General features: G+C 48.1%; 1 protein-coding gene and 1 long non-coding RNA gene across 2 annotated transcripts in view; both read left to right on the top strand.

Moving 5' to 3' along the window:
* Positions 1 to 6,995: 6,995 nt before the first annotated feature.
* LOC115387114 (uncharacterized) overlaps positions 6,996 to 21,690 on the top strand; it is a 40,530-nt gene continuing 25,835 nt past the window's right edge. Inside the window, exons 1-3 of the long non-coding RNA XR_003931340.1 lie at positions 6,996 to 7,007; positions 9,858 to 9,861; positions 14,969 to 14,977. This is a non-coding gene — a long non-coding RNA (uncharacterized LOC115387114). The remainder of the gene's footprint in view (positions 7,008 to 9,857; positions 9,862 to 14,968; positions 14,978 to 21,690) is intronic.
* Positions 16,680 to 18,521, top strand: pex12 (peroxisomal biogenesis factor 12). Its single transcript, XM_030089686.1, has 4 exons — positions 16,680 to 16,847; positions 17,132 to 17,262; positions 17,351 to 17,889; positions 17,961 to 18,521. Exons 2-4 carry the CDS (start codon positions 17,140 to 17,142, stop codon positions 18,325 to 18,327), a joined length of 1,029 nt encoding a protein of 342 aa, XP_029945546.1. The 5' UTR covers positions 16,680 to 16,847; positions 17,132 to 17,139; the 3' UTR covers positions 18,328 to 18,521.

The raw sequence follows: 21,690 nt of genomic DNA, 5'->3' as shown, positions 1-21,690 counted from the left end.
GAACAGTTGGTGCTTTCAGCACCACCTTCTGCCGATCATCTGGGATTCATAGAACCGTAGTTTAATTCGTAACTCTTGTATTATTTAGACAGCCTGCTTTTAGAAATTTTAATTACATATGTGGGTTCATATGTTTTATCTGCTCTCACAGTTTTTGAGTCAAGGTTCAGACTCAGAGACTAGACAGAGACATAGCAGATCAGTAGTGTCCAAAGAATGTTTTATTTACAGAAAGGGAAACCAGCGCAAAAACTAGACCAATCCAGTACAGCAGAAAAAAACATTGAAACTTCTAGGGAACAAAACAGGTCTCCAAGATATTCTAATGTGGCTAACTCAGGACTCAGGGGGAATACCATCTGACTCTAAGAGAACACAAACTGACAAGCTGCGAGCTGAGCAAACCAGTGAACAGAACTAACCTAACCAAGAAGGGAAGCAAGAATACTAATCACTGCACGGCAGCCCAACCGCTACAACCCAGCGAGGGACAGGGCTGACGGAAAGGCAGACATAGGAGGTGGGATCATGGACGTGCTGCCGGTGGCGAGATTAGCCAGGAATGCTGGTGCAGCAGTCCGGTCAGGCAAGGCCCAATTTACTTTTCCGGTCCAGAGTCAATGTGAAGTGGAGGAGGCTGAGGGGCGTGGTCCAGGACTTGGTGTGATCTTTGAAGGTTGCAGAGGACAAGCTGGTTATTGCACAGTGGAGCGGAGTGCAGCAGAGCACCACAGATTCAACTAACTGTAGGCAGTTTACGGTCCAACACTACTCTGTGGTCTGAGTCAGTTTTATGGAGAGAGAGATGAGTCGTTTGGTGTCAACCACGCCCCGCTGCAGGTGAAAGCACTCAGGTAATCGGCTGCTTCCCTGCACCAGTCCACACCTCACTCACCGGAAGCACACACCCACCTACAGAGAGAGGACGGAGGAAGGAGAAGAGAAAAAAGGGCCAGCCACTAGCTGGAGCCAGAAGTACAGGGGGTGACATCTTCATGATGTTTTACCTCCTTTTCTGCTTTAGCTGTTCGTATTGCTAGTGGTTTCAGCCATTTTAGCTATTTTAACATTCTCTGTCAATTTTCGATGGAAGTAAAATATCACTTTTGAAAATGAGTCTGGTGTACAAGTTATTCAAAAATGTGGAAGATTAAAGTTTATTTACATAATCCTAGATAAAGACACAAGGACCCTCTCCAGCAGGGTTAAAGGATCCCATGCGGTTTCAAGTTGGACACCTGGCTGTAGACCTAGTTGTAGACATGGTTGTAAATGTGGATATAGACCAGGGGTGCCCAAAGTCAGTCCTCGGGGGCCGCAGCCCTGCATGTTTTCCATGTCTCCCTGCTTCACACAGCTGATTGCAATGAGGCTCGTTATCTGGCTTTCTGCTGGACTTGGCCATGAATCATCATGAGATTCAGGTGTGTTGAAGCAGGGAGAGATGGAAAACATGCAGGGCTGCGGCCCCCAAGGACCGACTTTGGGCACCCCTGATATAGACCTTCTTGTAGACCTGGCTGTCGATCTGGTTGTAGACTGAGTTGTAGATCTGGTTGTACACTTAGGCTGAATCCCATTTCACCCCTTAGCCCTCCCGCTTGGCCCTACCCCTCCGTTTTGCGTGTTCACGTGGAGGGGTAGGGGTGTCCCGATTGTCATTATGACGGAGAGGTCGGGGGAAGTGGTAGGGCTATACACCCCTCCAAACGGAGATTCTCCCGAGGCACACTCCAAACAGAGGGGTATGACAGATTTCCCAGAAAGCCTTGCAAGATCGGCAAGATGGTGGCGTCCGCAACGAAAGAAGTTCATAAATGTAAGTTTTAAAATGTAAGAAAAACATTCTTCTTCGGCAAACAATTGTCACATCTGCCTATGTCATCGGCAGCAGTGACTACTGATGACGTACATGATTGTCGAAGGGGTGTTCCAATTCAGAGGGGTTTACTTTTGGCCCTACCCCTTTGCAAATTGTTTCAATGGGGTAGGGGCAAGGGGTAGGGATAGAAAGAGAAATGGGATTGGGCCTTAGTTTTAGACTTGGTTGCAGACCTGGCTGTAGATGCTGTTATAGACCTAGTTAAAGACCTGGTTGTAGACCTAGTTATACACCTGGTTGTAGATCTTGTAGATGTGGTTGTAAACCCCTGGTCATGGCTAATGGAGGAGGAAGCAGCAGAGCAGCAGGGGGATGACCAGGCTCCATGGAGCGACTGCCCCACCTGTGGACCCAGAATCCACATCCCTAAGTGGGCCACGCAGCGGACAGGAACTGTACTTCTGTCCCAGCTTGGACACACCCTCGCTGGCCAGCAACATCCCGGAGAAGTTGATCGTTCTGGACGTAGTGCTCGCCCAGGCACAGCTGTCCTGTTTTTGGTACACCCACACCCGGTCTCCTTTGTTTAGCTCGTCCATGAAGAAACAGTCGTTTCGTGACGTTTCCGAACCTGTCACCTGCCGAGAGCCACCTGGTTACATTCACTGAAGACGATCACAGGGTTTCACGTTCTTGTTCATTCTTGAGTACCTGGCTGAGGCAGGACATCTTTCTGACTCCGTTGACCATGATGTACCAGGAGTTGTCGTGGCTTCCTCGGCAGCCCTGCGCAGTGAACACAAACTGGTATATGCCGGCAACCGGAGCAGTGAACACGCCTGTGGCGGTATCGTAGGCGGAGCCCTGGTTCACCACCACCTGGTTGAAGACGACTGGATCGTATAGGAGGTCTCTCAGTGTACCCTCAAAGCTGGCAAAGAAAAGAACCGCAACACCTGCAGAACACACATCCACCTTTAATTCAATCAACTGCACTGCATAATAATCCAAAAGAATTTGTTGCTTTGCTTCCATGTGACTTTTGAATGATCAGATAAACATCAAGTTAAACACTAGAGCAGCAATTCCCAAAATGTAGCTTATATATACAGTGGATGTAAAAAATCTACACACCCCTGTTAAAGTGTGAAGTTTTCATGATGTAAAAAATAACAGCAAGACAAATAATTTCACAACATTTTCCACCTTTAATGTGACCTATGACCTTTATAATGCCATTAAAAAAACAAGCAGAAATCTTTCAGGGAGGAGGAATAAAAATAAAACACTGAGATAATGTGGTTGCATAAGTGTGCACACCCTTTTATAACTGGGGATGTGGCAGTGCTTAGAATGAACCAATTACATTCAAAGTGGAGTCAGCACACACCTGTCACCAATTAAAGTGTCTCTAATCAACCCCAAATCAAGTTCAGCTGTTCTAGTAGGCTTTTCCTGACATCTTCCAGCACAAGCCATGGTCCGCAGAGAGCTTCTGCATCAGAGGGATCTCATTATTCAAAGGTATCAATCAGGTGAAGGCTACAAAATAATTTTCAAGGGATTAAACAAACCATGGAACACAGTGAAGACCGTCATCATCAAGTGGAGAAAATATGGCACAACAGTAACTTTACCAAGAACAGGACATCCGTCCAAAATTGATGATAAGATGAGAAGAAAACTTGTCAGAGAGGCTGCCAAGAGGCCAACAGCAACACTGAAGGAGCTGCAGGAATTTCTGGCAACTACTGGCTTTGTCATACACGTGACAACAATCTGCCGTCTTCTTCATATGTCTTGGCTATGGGGTAGGGTGGCAAGGCGGAGGCCTTATCTTACAAAGAAAAACATCCATGCCCAGCTTCATTTTGCAAGAAGACATCTGAAATACCACAAACACATGGGGAAATGTGTTATAGTCTGATGAAACCAAGGTTGCACTTTTTGGACATCATCCCAAAAGGTGCATTTGGCACAGAAACAACATTGCACATCACCAAAACAACACCATAGCTACAGTGAAGCATGGTGGTGGCAGCATCATGCTTTGGGGCTGGAACTGGGGCCTCAGTCAGGGTGGATGGAATTATGAATAGTTCAAAATACCAGTCAGTGGTGGCACAAAACCTGCGGCCTTCTGTTAGGAAAGCTGAAGATGAAGAGGAACTTCATATTTCAGCACAAAAATGACCCAAAGCAAACATCAAAATCAACAAAAAAAAACAACTTCACCGGAATAAGATGAAGGCTTTGGAACGGCCCAGCCAGAGTCCAGGCCTCAATCCCATCCCAATCCCAATCAACATCTGTGGGCTGTTCTGAAGAGGGCCGTGCACAGGAGAGGCCCTCGCAACCTGTCAGATTTGGAACAGTTTTGCAAAGAAGAGTGGGCAAATATTGACACATCAAGATGCTCCACACTGATTGGCTCCTACCCAAAAAGACTGAGAGCTGTAATAAAAGCCAAAGGTGCTGCAACAAAGTATGAGTTAAAGGGTGTGCATATTTATGAAACCAGATTTTCCAGTTTTTTTATTTTATATTTTCAGGTTTCAGTTTTTTTTCAATTGCGTTATAAAGGTTATAGGTCACATTAAAGGTGGAAAAAGTTGTGAAATTATTTGCTGCTGTAATTTTTTTACATCATTTTTCTGCATAAACTGGTCTTAAAGGGCAACTCCGGTTTTTTGACACCTGGACCTTATTTATAGGTGTGTGCATGCTCATATACTCACTCAGACAAACATCGTGCAGCTCGGAGTCCTTCAGAAGTTATTTAGATCCAACCGATGTAGCCTCACTAGCGGGGGTGCCACAGCAATGGAGCGTTAGCGCGGGACATAATCTCTGCAAAGTCGCTCATTTCGGCTGTATTTCTTCATCCATCGCCAGTGTTATCATAAAGTCAGCTCGTCTACCGTCTTCAGGTGGGTCAGCTGAAGAGCTGACAGTTTTCGCTAACTTAGCCACAATTAGCTCGGATGGGAACGTTGCGGAGCTCCTCTCCCCAGCAGAGAGGCACTTTGAGTCGGCCTCAGCTGTCACGGTGCCCCGGCGTCTGACTTCCAGGGGCCGAGTTGGAAAACGGCCCTCAGCTGCTCCACGGAGGCTCCGGACACCGGCGAAGACACACGGCTCACGCGCGGCCGCTGGGCCGCTGGACGTCTCTCCTCGCCGGGAGGATGCGTATTTCCGCTCCCCGGCGGATGCGCGCTCCGCGCCGAGGCCGGAGCTCTCTCCTCGCCGGGAGGAAGCGTATCTCTGCTCCCCGGCGGATGCGCGCTCCACGCCGGCCGCGGGACATGCGACGGCCAGAGCGCTCTCCTCGCCGGGAGAATCCAGATCTCCGCCGCCCGGCGGATGCGCGCTCCGAGCCAGGCCGCGGGACACCGCCGGAGGCCCCCCTTCCGACCGAAAGGCAACCCAGCGCCGATGGAGGAAAAATACAGCCGAAATGAGCGACTTTGCAGAGATTATGTCCAGCGCTAACGCTCCATTGCTGTGGCACCCCCGCTAGTGCGGCTACATCGGTTGGATCTAAATAACTTCTGAAGGACTCCGAGCTGCACAATGTTTGTCTGAGTGAGTATATGAGCATGCACACACCTAGAAATAAGGTCCAGGTGTCAAAAAACCGGAACTGCCCTTTAAAATGCTTTCTCATTTTCATCAAACTTACAATAATGCACAGGGCGGAAAACTTATGTGGATCCCTTAGGCCAGGTCTGTCAAACATAAGGCCTGGGTCCCAAAATTGATTTTGATTTTGATTTTTATGCAACAAAACAATATTTCCTTATGTTTATTCAGTTTTTACATAATATTGCATGAATTCATAGCCCACACTTCCTACCTTGTGTGGTTGCCGTCTGACGGCTGATCTGTGGACACAGTCAGAATGAAGGTGAGTTGGCAGAAGAACAAGCAGAGGACGAGACGTAAACGTGACGATCAGGTCACTCACTCTGTGCGCCGGATCAGAAGCAACCAAATCAATCACACACAGCACGGTCAGGGACAGGAAAGTTAGAGATATCTGCAACAAGACATTCAGGAAGAAAATATGACAAAATAACAGAACAATGAGCAAATAAAACAACAGGCAGACAACATGCAGACTACAGGCAGGAGACAGAAAACAGGCAGACAGTACCTTTGTGGAGCTCATATTTCTGCTGCAGTTCTGACCTTAGTCACTCCATGTGGCTTCACAGGGAATCTGCACCCAGAAAGGACAACACTCACACACACAAAGTGAGAGAGAGAGAGAGAGAGAGAGAGAGAGAGAGAGAGAGAGAGAGAGAGAGAGAGAGAGAGAGAGAGCAAATAAGCAAATAATCCAGTGAACCTCTCTCAGCTGATACAGCGGTCTAGTTTATCTGAACCAACGATGCTACAGACACCTGGACACCTCTCTGCGGACATTTATACCTCATGATAGAGATAAGAGCAACTAAGCTGCTAGGCTGGTTAACCCTGTTGCTTCTAATGGTATCGTTCCAAGCGCCACGTTGTATGAAAAGTTTTGCTCCTTTTTTACTGAAAAAATTGTAAATATCAGGTCTCAATGTGCTGCTGCCGGTTCTGGTTTAGATACTGGGTGTTCCCTTGATTCTGTGGCTCTCAGTCTTTTTGAGCCTGTGTTTTTGTCGGAACTCTCTCAAGTGGTTCAAAGCCTAAAACCATCTGACTGTCCACTTGACAGTCTCCCCCCAAAACTTTTAAAATCGGTTTTTGATGTGATCGGACCCTTCTTCCTGAAGCTGATAAATACTTCACTGAGCTCAGGCTGTGTTCCTGACGTTTTTAAACATGCTGTCGTTCAACCCCTCCTAAAAAAGCACAGCTTGGATCCTTCAGTGTTGTCTAACTATAGGCCAATCTCTAAGTTGCCCTTTCTGTCGAAGGTTTTAGAAAAAGCTGTACTTTCTCAGCTGCAGTGTCACTTGAATTTAAACAAAATTGCAGAAAAATTTCAATCTGGTTTTAAATCATGCCACAGCACAGAAACGGCATTGATAAAAATTTTTAATGATCTGCTTTTAACAATGAACTCTGGTCAGCCAGCTCTCCTGGTGCTGTTAGATCTCACTGCAGCCTTTGATACCGTGGACCATGAGATTTTATTACTGCGGCTGGAATCATGTGTTGGAATAAAAGGCACTGCTTTGGAATGGTTCAGGTCATATCTTACTGGGAGACAGTTCTCTGTAAACGTCGGCTCTTTTTCATCAGCTAAAGCTAGGCTTACGTGTGGAGTTCCCCAGGGCTCTATACTGGGTCCGACTCTGTTTTCTTTATATTTGTTGCCACTTGGCTCAATTTTTAGAAAACATCAAATTTCCTTTCATTGTTTCGCTGACGATATACAGATCTACATGCCACTCACATCTGAAAGTGGGTCATTCCAGTCTCTTCAAAATTGCCTGAAGACTGGCTGAAATTTAATTTTCTGAACCTAAATGAGAACAAAACTGAAGTAATTGTGTTTGGTGAACCTGTTCCTGCCTTTGACCTCGGAGTTCCTCACAGTTCTTGTGTAAAGAACCTCGGCGTCATCATCGACAGTTCTTTTAAACTAGAGAAGCAAATCAGTGCTGTGGTGAAAGCCAGCTGCTTCCAGCTGCGACTGATCGCCAAAGTGAAATCCTACTTGCCCTCTGACCAGTTGGAAAAATTAATTCACACATTCATTACGGCACGTCTGGATTATTGTAATTCCCTATATTATGGTCTGGACGCTTCATCCATTCGTCGCCTACAGCTGGTACAGAATGCCGCTGCTCGCCTCCTCACAGGGAGAAGGCGCTTCGATCATGTTACTCCTGCGCTTCAGTCACTTCATTGGCTCCCTGTGTCTTTTAGAATTCAATTTAAAATTTTACTGCTTGTATTTAAATCTTTGAATGGTCTGGCCCCCGAATATTTGTCTGAAATGTTGTGTTTGTACCTCCTGTAAGAGCCCTGCGGTCATGTGACCAGCTGCTCTTAACCTGTCCCCGATCGAGACTGAAAGCCAGAGGTGACAGGGCGTTTGCGGTCGTTGGTCCTAAACTCTGGAATGCGCTCCCTCTGAACATTCGTTCTGCTTCATCTGTTGAGTGTTTTAAGTCTTTGTTAAAATCACATTTATTTGCTCTGGCGTTCAACACAAGCTGAGCTGGACATTTTTGTAAGTTATTGTTTTTAAACTTTTGTATTTTTCTATTGTTTTTTTTTTTCTTTTTATGGTGTTATCAACATGTGCAGCACTTTGGGCAGAGTTTTCTGTATTTAATGTGTTATAGAAATAAACCTTGACCTTGACCTTGACCTAAGCTTTGGGCAGAAGTTTCTTTGTTTACATTCTATTAGTCATAGGACTGGCGAGACAAACGACTCACATAAATAGACCAAAGGCTGTTTGGAGGTGCGAATACCCATGGTAGCATCAATAAACCATCTCTTATTGGGCACATTAGTTTCTTCCTATCTCAAAGATGCTCGATGGAGAGCCATATTGTACAAGCCTTAAAGGCCGAATAGCCGGTAGATCCAGAGGCACATTTGGGAAAAAGACAATATTCGGACTTAGAGTGGCACCCCTAACATCCAGATGCCACTTCAGACATAATGGGCTGATCAACAAAGTGTGTATGCAAGAAATCCTAGACCGTAGGGACTGGGCAAAGCTCGGGGTCCTCCCTTTGGATGTTGCAACACTTAACAGCTTTCCACCTCCTATCCGACTGCAGCAGTGTGGACGGTGCTCTGACATTTAACATGGTCCACCTGACAGGTTCAGCACAGCTGCTCAGCAGCAATTCGGGCCTCCCAGCAGCCAAATGTATAAGAAGAGTTGGTGACAGAATGGGACCACAGTTTGCTGCAAGAGAGTCTGTGCAGCACAGGAACCACACCTGAGCTGGCCAGAAGGGGGCCACCAGCAACAGCATGTGGCCCTCCAGTAAAATTCTGTGGGGTGTCCGTCAGATCAGAGGAACAGAGAAAGTGGCCAAAATGGATAACGGAGGCCCTCTGGCCAAGGGTGCACCAGCACATCTTGTCCCAGAGGCTGATGGTTCCCCTCATGGAAAACCAAGTGGACAGTGGGTTGGTTCCTCTGAGGCGACCCCCACCCTGCCAAAAAGACCTCAAGTTGTGTGCACCATCCCTGACTGCACCACTCTCCTGGTTCGGTTGTTACTAGGCTAAAGCTAGAACTAGTCATGTCACAAAACAGCCAGACGAGTGACCAATAACCAGGAACAGCGGCTCCACCAGCAGCAGCCAAGCTAACATCCATCATGTGGTTAACAGCCATAGTGGGGTCCAATAAGCAGGACAAAATAGCACAAAACAAACGTACAAGCAACGGTTAAGCGAGCACTAGCTATGTTGCCATTAATGAGAGGGGGTAATGTAGGAAGTCAGCTCTTACCTGGAGAAAATGCTTGTTTTGATACATTAGGACTTCAGAATTTCTGACAATGCGCTCGATTTAAGGAGAATTTTGTATCTTTAATTTTGGAGTGACACCAAGCTCAAAAACGGAAATACAGAGGAAACATAATGTAGCATTTATGGGTCATAAAGAGATATCCTCTGTTTGTGCACATGGATGGGTGGATGAAGGATGTATGAAACATACGTGGATCAGTGTTTTTGATGGACTAAACAACAAGTGAATGTCTTGATGGGTACATAGAGGAAGAATCCTATTTGGTGCCCGGACTCTCGTGGCCAAAGCAAGCTGCAGTACATGAAAACCAAACATGACACAAGCTGCCCTGTGTGTTTGAGAGCCGACAGATTTCCTCTGTGAAACATTGACCTTTAAGAGAGTGCATTGACATCACTGCAGTCAGTTTCGGTACAGGAGACTGTTGGAATTTGCTTAATAAAATCAACAGAAATGTTCTGTCGTGGAGCTGTGACGCAACGTGACGAGCCTCCCTCCGCTCCTCTCCAGCTGTTTGTGAGCATAACAGAGTAGAAAAGCCCCATTAGGTTCCTTCCAGAGGTCTTTATTCAGTGTGACAGTTCCAAACAGTCCAGTAAAACCACAGAGAGTGTTCTCCTGGAGATGAAGGGCTCCATCAGACGAAAGAGAACACTGTTCAGATTAGTCTGTTACTGCAAGCATACATGGAAATGGTAAAATGTCTCTCTATCACCATCTCATATATAGTTTTTTTGTTCAGCGCGAAAAATTTTGCAGAAGAATGGGAACTGTTACGGATGAAGAAAACTAAGAAGTCTAATCATGGCTTAATGCTGAGGAAAAAATTGACAGAATCTTTCACAGCAGCTGGATTATTTACAGGTACTTGACATGAAGGAATGAATGTGTCTGATATGTTATTTATCTTCTGGATGAATCTGGTGATTTTCAGGTGCAACTTTTGGTCCAGGTAATGTTATAAGTTTATTTTATTGCCTTAAATTTCTGGAAGTAACATGGAGGTTTGTGCTCTGGCCTCATGGGTTCAAAGTGGAGTTTGCATGGTTTTCTATTGTTACATTCATCACTCACGCGTGGTTCAGGTTCATCCTCACACGCCTTTAACATCAGCGGGTTTTGACAGGAGAGCTGAGCTCGCTCTCCAAAGACCCTTCAGTGTGTGAACGCTCGTCTTCCTCAGCTGGAAACAGCCTGTTCTCCCAAAATTCATCCATGAGGACGTAAAAGTCAGAGGTTTGCTTCCACCGTCTGCTTGCCATGAGCCGTGTCGTCACTCAGTCCGTCAGGTCAATAATCTCCCTCTAATCCCACTGTTATTCCAGTCTGTTCCGTCCAGCTGGAAAACCCATTAAAACGATGTCCATTCACGATGTGGTCAGTCTGCCATTCCCCTGTTTGTATTTATAGGCCTTTTATTTTGCAGTAATCTGCCTGGATTAATGATGCATTAGTTTAAAAAGCTGTTTCTTTTTCTGACAGACAAACGGCATCATGTGGTAGGAGTTTTAAATCCGTGCCAGAGGTCCTCGGCTCTGCTAAAACTCATTCTCCTGCTTTCTCTCACTGTTAATCCAACAAACCCAGGTGTCCCTGTGTTCACCTGTCCCCCCTGTCCTGCTGAATCCGGTTGATTGTAGGGGAACTTGTCCATGGATTAGATTTCAGAATTTTTTGAGGAAAACAAATTCTGTACAATGTTCCTTCATGTATTGTTATTTCTAACTGATATTTTATATATTTTCCATACGCCCATATATATTTAGTAGCGAATCATATGGATTTGTATGTCTTGAGATTTGCTCAAACTGAACATATTCCTCGTCCCTTACACATGTATTGGTCAGATTACACCTGAGATGTGCTCAAAAAGAGCTTATCACACCTTACGCCAACCCCAACCCTTCATGATGAAACAAATCCTTTGTTTTCTGTCAAATATAATTAGTAATCCTTCCAAATGTGTCAAGTATTGCAAATATATATCTTATTTTCAAATATACTTTGAAATCCTTCAAAAAGAAATTAAATTTTCTAAATACTCAATAATGCTGAAAAGATTAGTCGTGGACAGAATGCCTGGAATCACATGGACGAGCTGTCCAGGCTTGTATTTTTGGACGAGCTGTCCGTTCACCCTACCTGTCCTCACTCTTAGTTCGCTCGGACTGGCTCATCAAAAGGTGCAGATAGTGAATGGAAAAGGTTAATATCAATATAATATTAAGATTCTATACACACAGAAGTAGGAGAGGGTACGAAACCGAGCATGTTCATGTGAATTCTGAGGGGACGCCGTGTCCACGACATGTGTTCAGGGGCAGATTCGAATCCAGCAGCACGAACTGAGTCTGCAGTATCATTTACCAGTGAGACTTCAAGCAAAGTTCATCACCGAAGTTCTGTAAATGCAAAACTAAAGCCCCCATCAGGTCTTCCAGACTCGCTGTACCGTGCTCCATGTTTCAGAACAGTCCGGACCCCTCCACCCGCCCTCAGGACGGAGGGCAATGAGTCTGAGTCTGAGACTCGGTGTCCCAGTTCCTGCCGCGGTTCCTCTTCCGGTTTCTCTCCGCCATCACCACGGCCGCCACCACGGTGACCAGCACCGTCACGGTGATGACCAGCACGGTGGCGGTCTCCGCCACACACAGCTGGCTGTCCACCCAGGCCAGCGAGGCCCCCCGGAGCTGCGGGGGGTCCCGGCACGTCACGTTGCGGTAGTCGTCCACGTGGAGGTGCCGAACGTGCAGGATCTTACCGAAGACGCGCTGCAGCTCGCAGTCGCAGCTCCAAGGGTTCCCTGGAAGCCAGATGGTCGGCGTTAGAGAAGAGCTGCCGCCTCACGAGGGGAGAGTGTGCGGGTTCCATCCCACCTGACAGCTGGATGTGCGTTGCTGCCGTGTGCAGGCTGAGGAAGGTCTTGAACTTGAGGTGCTGCAGGTTGTTTCCCACCAGAACCAGAACCGCCAGGCTGGAGAGCGGCGCCAGAGCCTCGGGGTCGATCTGAGAGATGTTGTTGTTGCTCAACTGGAGAACCTGCAGGGAGCGAACAGGGAATCAGACACTTGTCCTCTCTGCAGAGTTCACCACTGCACATTTTACTAACTCTTGTTCGGACCAAATTACACCCAAATGACTGGTGGTTAACGGAGTCTAGCCAGTGGGATCAGTCCAGGAAGTACTGCAGGAAGTACTACAGTACATCCTCTCCCATAGTTAGACCAGGACCTCCATGACCCTGAACACAAAGTCGTCTAGTTTTTACCACTGAACTGTGTGAAACGCCTGAAGTGAAGCTGTTGTCATGTTAACTCATAATCAGTATCAATAAAAACACAATATTCACATGATCAAAACTTCAAACACCAACACTTCCTCAGACGCCGTGACCCTGACGGCTGGACTGAGGCCTGTTAGCAGCTGAAGAGAGACGCTCTGGACTCCGGGACGACTCACCTGCATACATGAACTCTTGGACTCCAAGCTCACCACACACACACACACATCCTATACCTCCACCCCCTCCACACTCCACCCCTTTCCCGTACTTCTCTGTGTACTTTATTTCCCATAACCCACTGCATAGCCCCACTACCACACACACACTTTGCAAAAAGTAGAAACGTGAATGATGTGATTCCAGTCACAGCTTCAGGTGGAGAAACCTCCGTCAGCCACTCATGAGGGTTAAAGGTTTGGACCCATGTCAGTGAGTGTCGACCTCCAGTCCAGGCAGCATGTCCAGACTCCCCTGCTGCACCGCCGTCAGTCTGTTGTTGTGTAGGAAGAGCATGCGGAGCCTGGAGAGGCCCCTGAAGAGCCCGGGGCCCGCCGAGGCCAGGTGGTTCCAGCTGAGGTCCAACTTCTCCAGACTGTCCAGGAACTCCAAACTGAGGGGAAGATACAAGGCGAACACACAAACTATTAGATAAGTGAAGATAAAGTCCGCTAAGCCGCCACAGACCCATGAGTCTCTTCACCAGAGACCTCTGATTTCTAAACCAAACACCGGTCTGTTAGATCCAGTCCACCCCTCACCTCCAAACTTCTCTTTTTTTATGAAACCATAGAAAACACTGTTTCATTCAGCTACTCTCTACTTCTGCTTGCTTAAATAACATAAGTGTTATTTACTGATTTCTCACGATCCTGTTTGTTTAAGTCATGGACTTTGAGTACGCAGTCATTTTTGATAAAAGGGGGTTAAAAAAAGTTCATCCCAGTAAGCTGGAATTGCAGTTCTTGAGTAAAAAGGTAAATCTTTTGAAAAAAAAAAAAAGATCTTGGAGCGTTGGAGTATTTGACTGTTCGCCCAACCATTTGCAACTAACCTCAACAAAATTCTTAAAAAAATTAATTCAGTCAAAGATGTTTCAGTTATTGGTTACTATACTGACATAAGTTTGTGTTCAGCCCCAAATTGTGGGATATCAGTTAGAGGTTTAAGATCAATTTGTTTGAAAGATTATTATAGAAGCATTAAATGAAGGCTCTGGATTGTTTTATTGTATAATTTGTAATTTTTCGTGCTGCAGTAATTTATTTTAATGCCATTTGTTTCCACAAAGCGTGGATGTGGCCAAACTGTAAGTGGCATTATGTTCAAATGAAACATGAGAACGGTGGAGCAGTGGTCAGTGGCCCTGCTCCATCGGCAGATAGTCCTGGGTTCGAATATAGACCGTGGTATGCTCTCCTGTGTGTGTGTGTGTGTGTGTGTGTGTGTGTGTGTTCTTGTATTTCTATCCTTGTCGGGGCCAAATGTCCCCACAAGGATAGCAAAACGTGGAACGACGTGCCTTGTGGGGACCTTTTTCCGGTCCTAAGTAGGAGAAACAGTGTTTTCTTGACCATGTTGTTGTTACTGAAAAAAGTAAAAGTGCAAAAACATTTCTTTAGGGTTAGGCTTTGTTGTGGTGTGGGTTAGGGTTAGGGTAAGGGTCAGGGTTAGGGGCTGGACATGAATGGGAGTCAATGGACGGTCCCCACAAGGATAGAAATACAAGACTCTGTGTGTGTGTGTGTGTGTGTGTGTGTGTGTGTGTGTGTGTGTGTGTGTGTGTGTTGGCTTCCACTCGGACTCTGGTTCAAAGTTCGTGGTACTCATGGTCTACAAACATGCATGTGAGGTTAAATGGTGCCACTTAGTGTGTGTGAAAGAGTATAGAGTGCACTCTGTGTAGACTCCTCTATAGACCGTCCTGTACTGACTCCTTCGTGACGCCTCGGGCCAGGTGAGTCATACCTGGTCGCTGACAGCTGCTCCAGCCTGTTGTGCTCCAGTCGAAGCTCTTTGAGAGAAGACAGACTGGAGGAGAAGTCCAGCGGGAGACGGGTCAGCAGGTTCCAGCTCAGGTCCAGCTTCTCCAGGAAGGACAAGGAGGAAAAAGCCTGCGAGAGGAGGAGGCAGCTGCTGATGGGAGTTTCTTCGGCCTAATCAGATTACAGTGTTTACATGGCGCGACTGGTCTGGTTACTGAGCGTCCAGACTGAACCGGTCACAGCCGGACTGAGGACGTCCTGCTGCCTCCTGATGCTTCAGCCGGAGAACCTTCCAACACCTGAGCCGCCTCGGTCCTCACCTGAGCTTGGAGGTCCTGGATCTGGCTGTTGGTCAGCACCAGCACCCTGAGAGACCACAGTCCGCTGAAAGCGTGGCCGCCCACCACGCTCAGGTTGTTTCCCCCCAGCTCCAGGAGCCAGGAGCCGTGCGGGAGACCCCGGGGAACGTTCCGGAAGCCCCCGCCCCGGCAGTCCACCATGTCGCCGTGCTCGTAGCACAGACATCGGGGCGGACACTCGGACCGGGCCGGTGGGAGGGGGAGCTGCAGGAGGAAGAGGAAGAGGAGGGCCGCGGACCGAACGTTCATGTTCCTCCAGATGGTTTATGGGGCGAGAGGAGGATCAGTCAAAGACGGTCTGATGAAGGTCTGGTTCTGCTGGTCTCCTCACCAAGCTGTCCAGCCCCCATCGATGCCACTTCAGGGAAAACAAAGCCACGGGGAGGATCTGCTGTGGATGAACAGAACACACTAAAAAACTCACCACAGTCACATTTTCAGCATGTAAACACTCTGGAAAGGACAGACGGTCTTCAGGAATCTCGGTGTCTCTTGTCCTCTTTTCTCTAGATTCGGAGGATTTTTCTGTCTTTCCAGAAGTTTTGTTCTCATCGGTCTGGATCCGGCACATTTGATTCCGCCTCGTTTCCTCTGACTGTAATTACATAATCTGAACCATCAGACCAGCAGGGACATTATAATCCAGTCTGTCCCGGCACAAACATAATCCCTGTCCAACGGTTCGTGTTGTTTCCGTCACAGCGAATCAACACAAACTGGATTTTATCACGAAACCATCAGAAGCACAGAAACAAAGAGAAGGTCTGGATCGGGCTCTGGACTGATGAGGTCTGGACCAGGTTCAGGACTGATGAGGTCTGGATCAGGTTCAGGACTGATGAGGTCTGGACCAGGTTCATGGGTGATGAGGTCTGGATCAGATTCTGGACTGATGATGTCTGGGTCAGGGTCAGGGCTGATAAGGTCTGGATTAGGTTCGGGTCTCACCTGCTGAGCTGAGGGACAGGAGGGCCTTGTCCATGATGGATCCTGGACCCCTGCATGGCTGCTGGTCCTGAACCAGGACCTCTGGAGACGAGAGGAGAACAAGCGGATGAGAGGAGACAGAGTGATGCTGAACCTCCGAGCTGCTCTGCTGAGTCTGTAATCCTCTAATCCTGTGGATCTGTTTCCTGCCCCCCCCCCCCCCCCCCCCCCCCGCCGCCGCCCCCCACCCTTGTCACCCTCTCCTCCTCTCTTCTTTCCCCATCTTTCCTCCTTTTTTAAACTTATTAATTAATGATTAATCATCATGCTTATATACATATTACAAAACATACCCATAATTTATACAGACAAATGAAAACCACACAATCAACACAATCTGTTTATCTTAGGATGAACAATAACATTGTGATACTTCTGTCACTGCCATCCTTATTTTCACTCGCTTTTCATTCATGTGTCATTCATTCATTCATTCATGAAGAGTTCATGTTTGAACTCTTCCAAAGTGAAAAAATAATTAAAACAAAATTAAGGATTTTTTTTTTCGTAAACATCATTTCAATTAATCAATTAGAATCCAGTGTTTGAAAAATTCGTTTGGTAGAAAATCATGAGATCAATTTCTACAAAAGAGCTTTAACATTTTTTTTTTATTAATTTAATTTAGATATTTTTTTCGAAATCAATGCAATTGGAATACAGTTATAGCAGACATAATTTTATTATTTGTTTTTTTTTTTTTTTTAAAGAAAAATCAAAATCGTCACCGCAGACACTCATGCCTCGTACGTCGTGACGTCACAACGTAAGCAGCACAACAAGGAAATGACGAGTGCCCGGAGTAAGATGGCGGCGGAGCGGGACACCTGCACGGCTGCGATGTGTGTAGCGGAGTGTGTTTCCCGCTGAGTGAGCGCGGCGGAGTTCGGACATCGACACACATCGACAGACCGGCGGAGCTGCTCATGTTGGTGGAGAGGAGGAGACGGTAGTGACGCCGGTGGACCAGGTAGTGGCTGTGGCTGCAGTGTGGCTGCAGTGGGGCTGCTGTCTGTAGCTGTAGCTTGACTGTAGTGTGCAGAATACAGCAGAACAGAAATACTTTATTAATCGCAGAGGAAATTTATTCAGACTTTAGTTTGTAACTCGTTTGTGGCTCCAGTGCGTCCCCGTAGAACGTGATCCAGTCCCATGTTCAGATCATGACCTGGTCCAGGTTCAGATCATGACCTGGTCCAGGTTCAGATCATGACCTGGTCCAGGTTCAGATCCTCACTGGACTTGTTTCTGCAGAAGCAGCCATGGCGGAGGCGGGCGCCCACCTCACCTCCACCGCTGCCCTGGAGCAGCCGTCCATCTTCGAGGTCCTGGCTCAGGAGTCTCTGATGGAGGCGGTCAAACCGGCGCTGAGGCACGCCGTCAAGGTGAGCGGCGAGCGGCGAGCATTGGACTCGGGGTCACGGCGTCACTGTGACGGCGGTCCTGATGGGAACTCTGTTCTGACCCGTCCAGGTTCTGGCGGAGTCCAACCCCTCGCGGTTCGGCTTCCTGTGGCGGAGCTTCGACGAGCTCTACCTGCTGCTGGACCTCCTCCTGCAGAACCACTTCCTGTCCCACTGCAGCGCCTCCTTCTCAGAGAACTTCTACAGTCTGAAGAGAGTCCCGTGTGGGCGGGGCCTCTCCGCCCGGCTGGGCCTGCCCGGCGCCGCCCGCTGGCGCTCCCTGCTGCTCCTCTGCCTGGTGCCGTACCTGCGGGCCAAGCTGGACGCCACGCTGGCCCGGCAGCGGGACGAGGACGACTTCTCCATCCGGCTGAGCCAGAGCCGGACTCGGCGGCTGTACCGGGCCGCCGTGGCGGCGTACCCGTACGTCAGCTCAGCCTGGCAGGCCTGGATCTTCTGCCAGCAGCTGCTCTTCGTCTTCGGGAAGGCCAACACCCACAGTCCTCTGCTGTGGCTGGCCAGAGTCCGGCTGCTCCGGCTCAACGCCAGAGACCTCCGAGACATGCAGCAGGGCGGTGGCGACGCCGGCGGCGGTCCGGCCGATGGAAGGTACCGGCCGCGACGTGTCAGGTACTCTGAGCTGCGGTTCCTCCGGATAACGGTCTCTCTTGCCTCCACAGAGCCTGGTGGTTCCTTTCCCGGGTGGCGAGGGGCGTGGCCTTGTCCCTGTCCACCTCCCTCTCTCTGGGTGTCTTCTTCCTGCAGTTCCTGGACTGGTGGTACTCCTCAGACAACCAGAGCGCCGTGAAGAGCCTGACGTCGATGCCCGCCCCCCCGCCGCCGCTCCACCTGCAGCAGTCCGCCGACCGCAGGAGCTGCCCGCTCTGTCTCCACCTCCGGTCCAACGCCACCGCGCTGTCCACCTCCGGCTTCGTCTTCTGCTACCGCTGCATCTACAACTACGTCAAGGCCAACCGCCGCTGTCCGCTGACCGGGTTCCCCTCCGAACTGCAGCACCTGGTCAAGATCTACTCCCCCGAGAGCTGAGCCCCTCTGGGGGCCGCCAGGGGACCACAGGGGCCTCCACTTGGACCATAGCGGTCATGAAGTGTCCCTCACCTGGAAGTCCTCTACATGTTGCCATATGAGGATTTCAAATGGACAGTTTTGTAATCTCTGCTCAAAGTTTCTATAATTGATTTGTGACATAAAGTTTTAAATAATATCAAAGATTTCACGTTTCCTTTACTCCCAACAAAACCTGGTCCCAGATTATCTGCTGATCTACTGATCTAAAACCATCACATTATTGGAGGTGGTGAAAATAAAAGACTGAAGTGTATTTAGTGAAGCTAAGGATGGTATATTGAGCATGATCTGGTCTTAACCCTGCCACTCCAACCACTGGAGGGCGCCGTTCGTGTTTCCAGTGGTTTCAGACCACCAGAAGAACCAGCTGTGAGGAACCAGCAGGAGACAGACGGGGTGACCAGGGAGCATCAGAGCAGTCAGTGAATTGCTTTATTGAGTTTCCAGACAAATTCAACAACAGGCCCACTTAAAAAAAAAAAACACAAAACAAAGAAACAGATCAGGATCAACGTCACAACGATACAGTGAGAGTCATCAAAAATGGATGTGTCGCCCTGAACCGGGCCCAGGTGGAACCAGGACCAGGAGGGACCTGGGGGGTGGGGGAGGGGGGCATCACCAGTCACAGTAAGAGATTGCTCCAATAGCGTGTATTGCACATGTGTACATATATGCACTTTATATACATGTGAGCGGGGCGGACACGCTGTGTCGTCAGGAGTCAGGAATGTGTTCGTGATTATTCAGGATCCATTTAACAAAAAGACAAAATATGGCAGTCCCCCCCCCCCCCCCCCCCCCCCACACACACAAAAAAAGAGTAACAGAACAACTCCAATTGGAAACAAAAGGTCAGAGATACTGAACTGAACCCACAGACCCCCTGAAACCCCCAAACCCGCACCCCATCCCCGAGCAGGACACTACATGAACACCACAGTATCAAACAGATCCAGAAATATACAGCATATTAACTCATGTAACAAAACAGTTTGAGTGTGCGTGCATGAGCTCTGGGTGGGGGAGGGGCCGGGCAGCTTGCCCCGCCCCCTCTGATTGTCCCTCTCCAGTCTGTGAGCAAGACCCCCAACAACCACCCCCACCCCCATAACGACGTGGTGTCCACTGAAGAAGCTGCCAAATTACAGAAAACCCAGGAAATACCCACATGGTGTTGGGGAAAAAAAACAAAACATTCGTAGACCTTTACTGGCACTTCTTATGTGGACCTCCTCAAGAAACGCGAGGATTTGATTCAGATACCGAATTTTCAGGACTATATGTAGCACTTAGCTAACGCTTAGCTAACAATGGAGGTCTTTCTGTGGTACTATGACAGCTTTCTGTGGTCATACAGGGACATCTAGTGGTCACAGATGGTATGTACTGCTAGATTTAATACAAAAGACATGAGCAGTCAAACAACTTCAAAAACGGTGACTTATTGTCTGGAAAATAAGGTTATTTGGTTGTACTGTGTCTTTCAGTGTGTCGGGCTGCCCCATGTGGAAATACTCAAACATTCAAGTTTGAGAAAATGAACTTCGTCCTTAAGTGCCACCTATAGTCCGGAAAATACAGTACGCTCTCAAGTTAGAGTTTCTGCAAACCTCTGATGTGTTTGATCTCAAGTCTTGGCCCAGCTGAGGACTGGAGCTTGAGTTTGAGGCGGTTCGACCGTCTGATTAGGAGGCTCCTTGGTCGACTGTTGACCAGACGTTTGACGTCCGAGGGATCGCCTTCGACCATGTGAAGCTCGGACGGACGCCGGGTTGAAGGGACAGAACAAACGGGAGTCTGTCAACCTCTGGAACCCCGATGGGAACAACTAGCAGTGGTCAACGGGATGATTGAACCAACCTTCCTCCGGACGACTCTGGGTTGCTTTACGACAGCGCCAGTCAATTAATGTTTCAGCAACAAAACCGTCCCTCAAGCAGACGGTCTGTACATGTGTCTGTTGTGTGCTTGTTATTGTTACCATGAGAATAAAACATTTGCTGGTATCTAGAAATGTTGATATGAAATGTATTGTGTTGGAAAATCGATGTGTCCTTACTTAGCTCAAAGGAACAAAGGCCGACGAGCTCTGCCGGACTGTTGGATCGTCGGCTCACCGAGCCAGAGCCTCCCGTGTGAAGCCTGCCGAAGCTGAGGATGGACTACAAATATAGAAAACAGGGCATTTCCTTCAACTTTCTTTGAACATTTCTAAAATATTTATAGTGATAGACCTTATAAGATTATTAATGTAATAACCCTGCTTTGGCTGGACTGACCGCCCGTTGAAATGTCTCAGGATGCATTTCTTCCTGCTGCCACCAGATGACGCCAAAGTCCCGTCGAGTCCAGTCCTTGTTGAAGATCATATCAAAGGTATTAAGGCAATGTTCAGTAGGTAGTTGGTGCTTGCTTGTTTCCTTCCCATGTGCTTTGCGTGAGCTCCAGTCGAGCTCAGCGGAAGTCCGATTCCTCTCCCGACGTACGACGTGAGGCGCTGCGTTTGCCGGACGGACAGAAGAATGGCCTCTGTGTTCACAATAGTACAAAAAGACACTGAACTACCTGGAAACAGGTCAATAAATCGCTCAGCCAATCGCCACGGCCTGACGGACCACAAACGGCACTCGACTGGGTCTGTAAAACTGTGACCGTCCGCTGTGGAGCCCGAACGACGGCGGTCGCCGGCGTCTCACCGTCCACGTGGTATTGCTTTGAACAAATGAGACCCAAAGGAAGCAGCGCGGACCGCGACCAAGCCGGAGGTCCGAGGAAACGCAGTCCGTTTGAAAGTAGCGTGTGTGTGTTAGCTTCTGTGTGTCCAGCGATGGTATTCTTGAGGTTAGTTGTGATTGGTGTGAGGAACAGGCTAGTCCAGTTCTGACGCTTCACGTCCATCGAATGAAAATGAGTTGAGTGAGGTCAATCCTGTCTGCTATGAGCCTAAAATGATTTTTTTAAATCATAAACTTCCTCTAAACGGCCACGGCGGCACTTTGCTGGTTCAAAACCAAGCTAATGCTACAAAGATGGTGCTCTCCGGATTACGTTTGTCAGCTTGAAGCCTTCAAGCTCCCGTCGACTGAAACGATGAACCGATAATATTGACATTTTCTTGCTTTTTTGTTTTCAGTTTTGTGAAGATTCATGACTTGTTTGACTCCCTCAATGTTGGATTTTAGATATATGGAAATGTTAAAAAAAAAAAGATATCAATTTAGGTCCATTCACTGACGAAAGGAACAGACTTGATTGTGGACCATGCAGATGATCAGGAGGATTAAATCTGGCGAGGAGCGAGTGGACAAGCGAGCAACG

Source organism: Salarias fasciatus, chromosome 4, assembly GCF_902148845.1.
Source record: "Salarias fasciatus chromosome 4, fSalaFa1.1, whole genome shotgun sequence".
Lineage (NCBI taxonomy): Eukaryota > Metazoa > Chordata > Actinopteri > Blenniiformes > Blenniidae > Salarias > Salarias fasciatus.
Note: the sequence above shows the minus strand (reverse complement) of the source record. Positions and strands in the feature narration are given on the sequence as shown.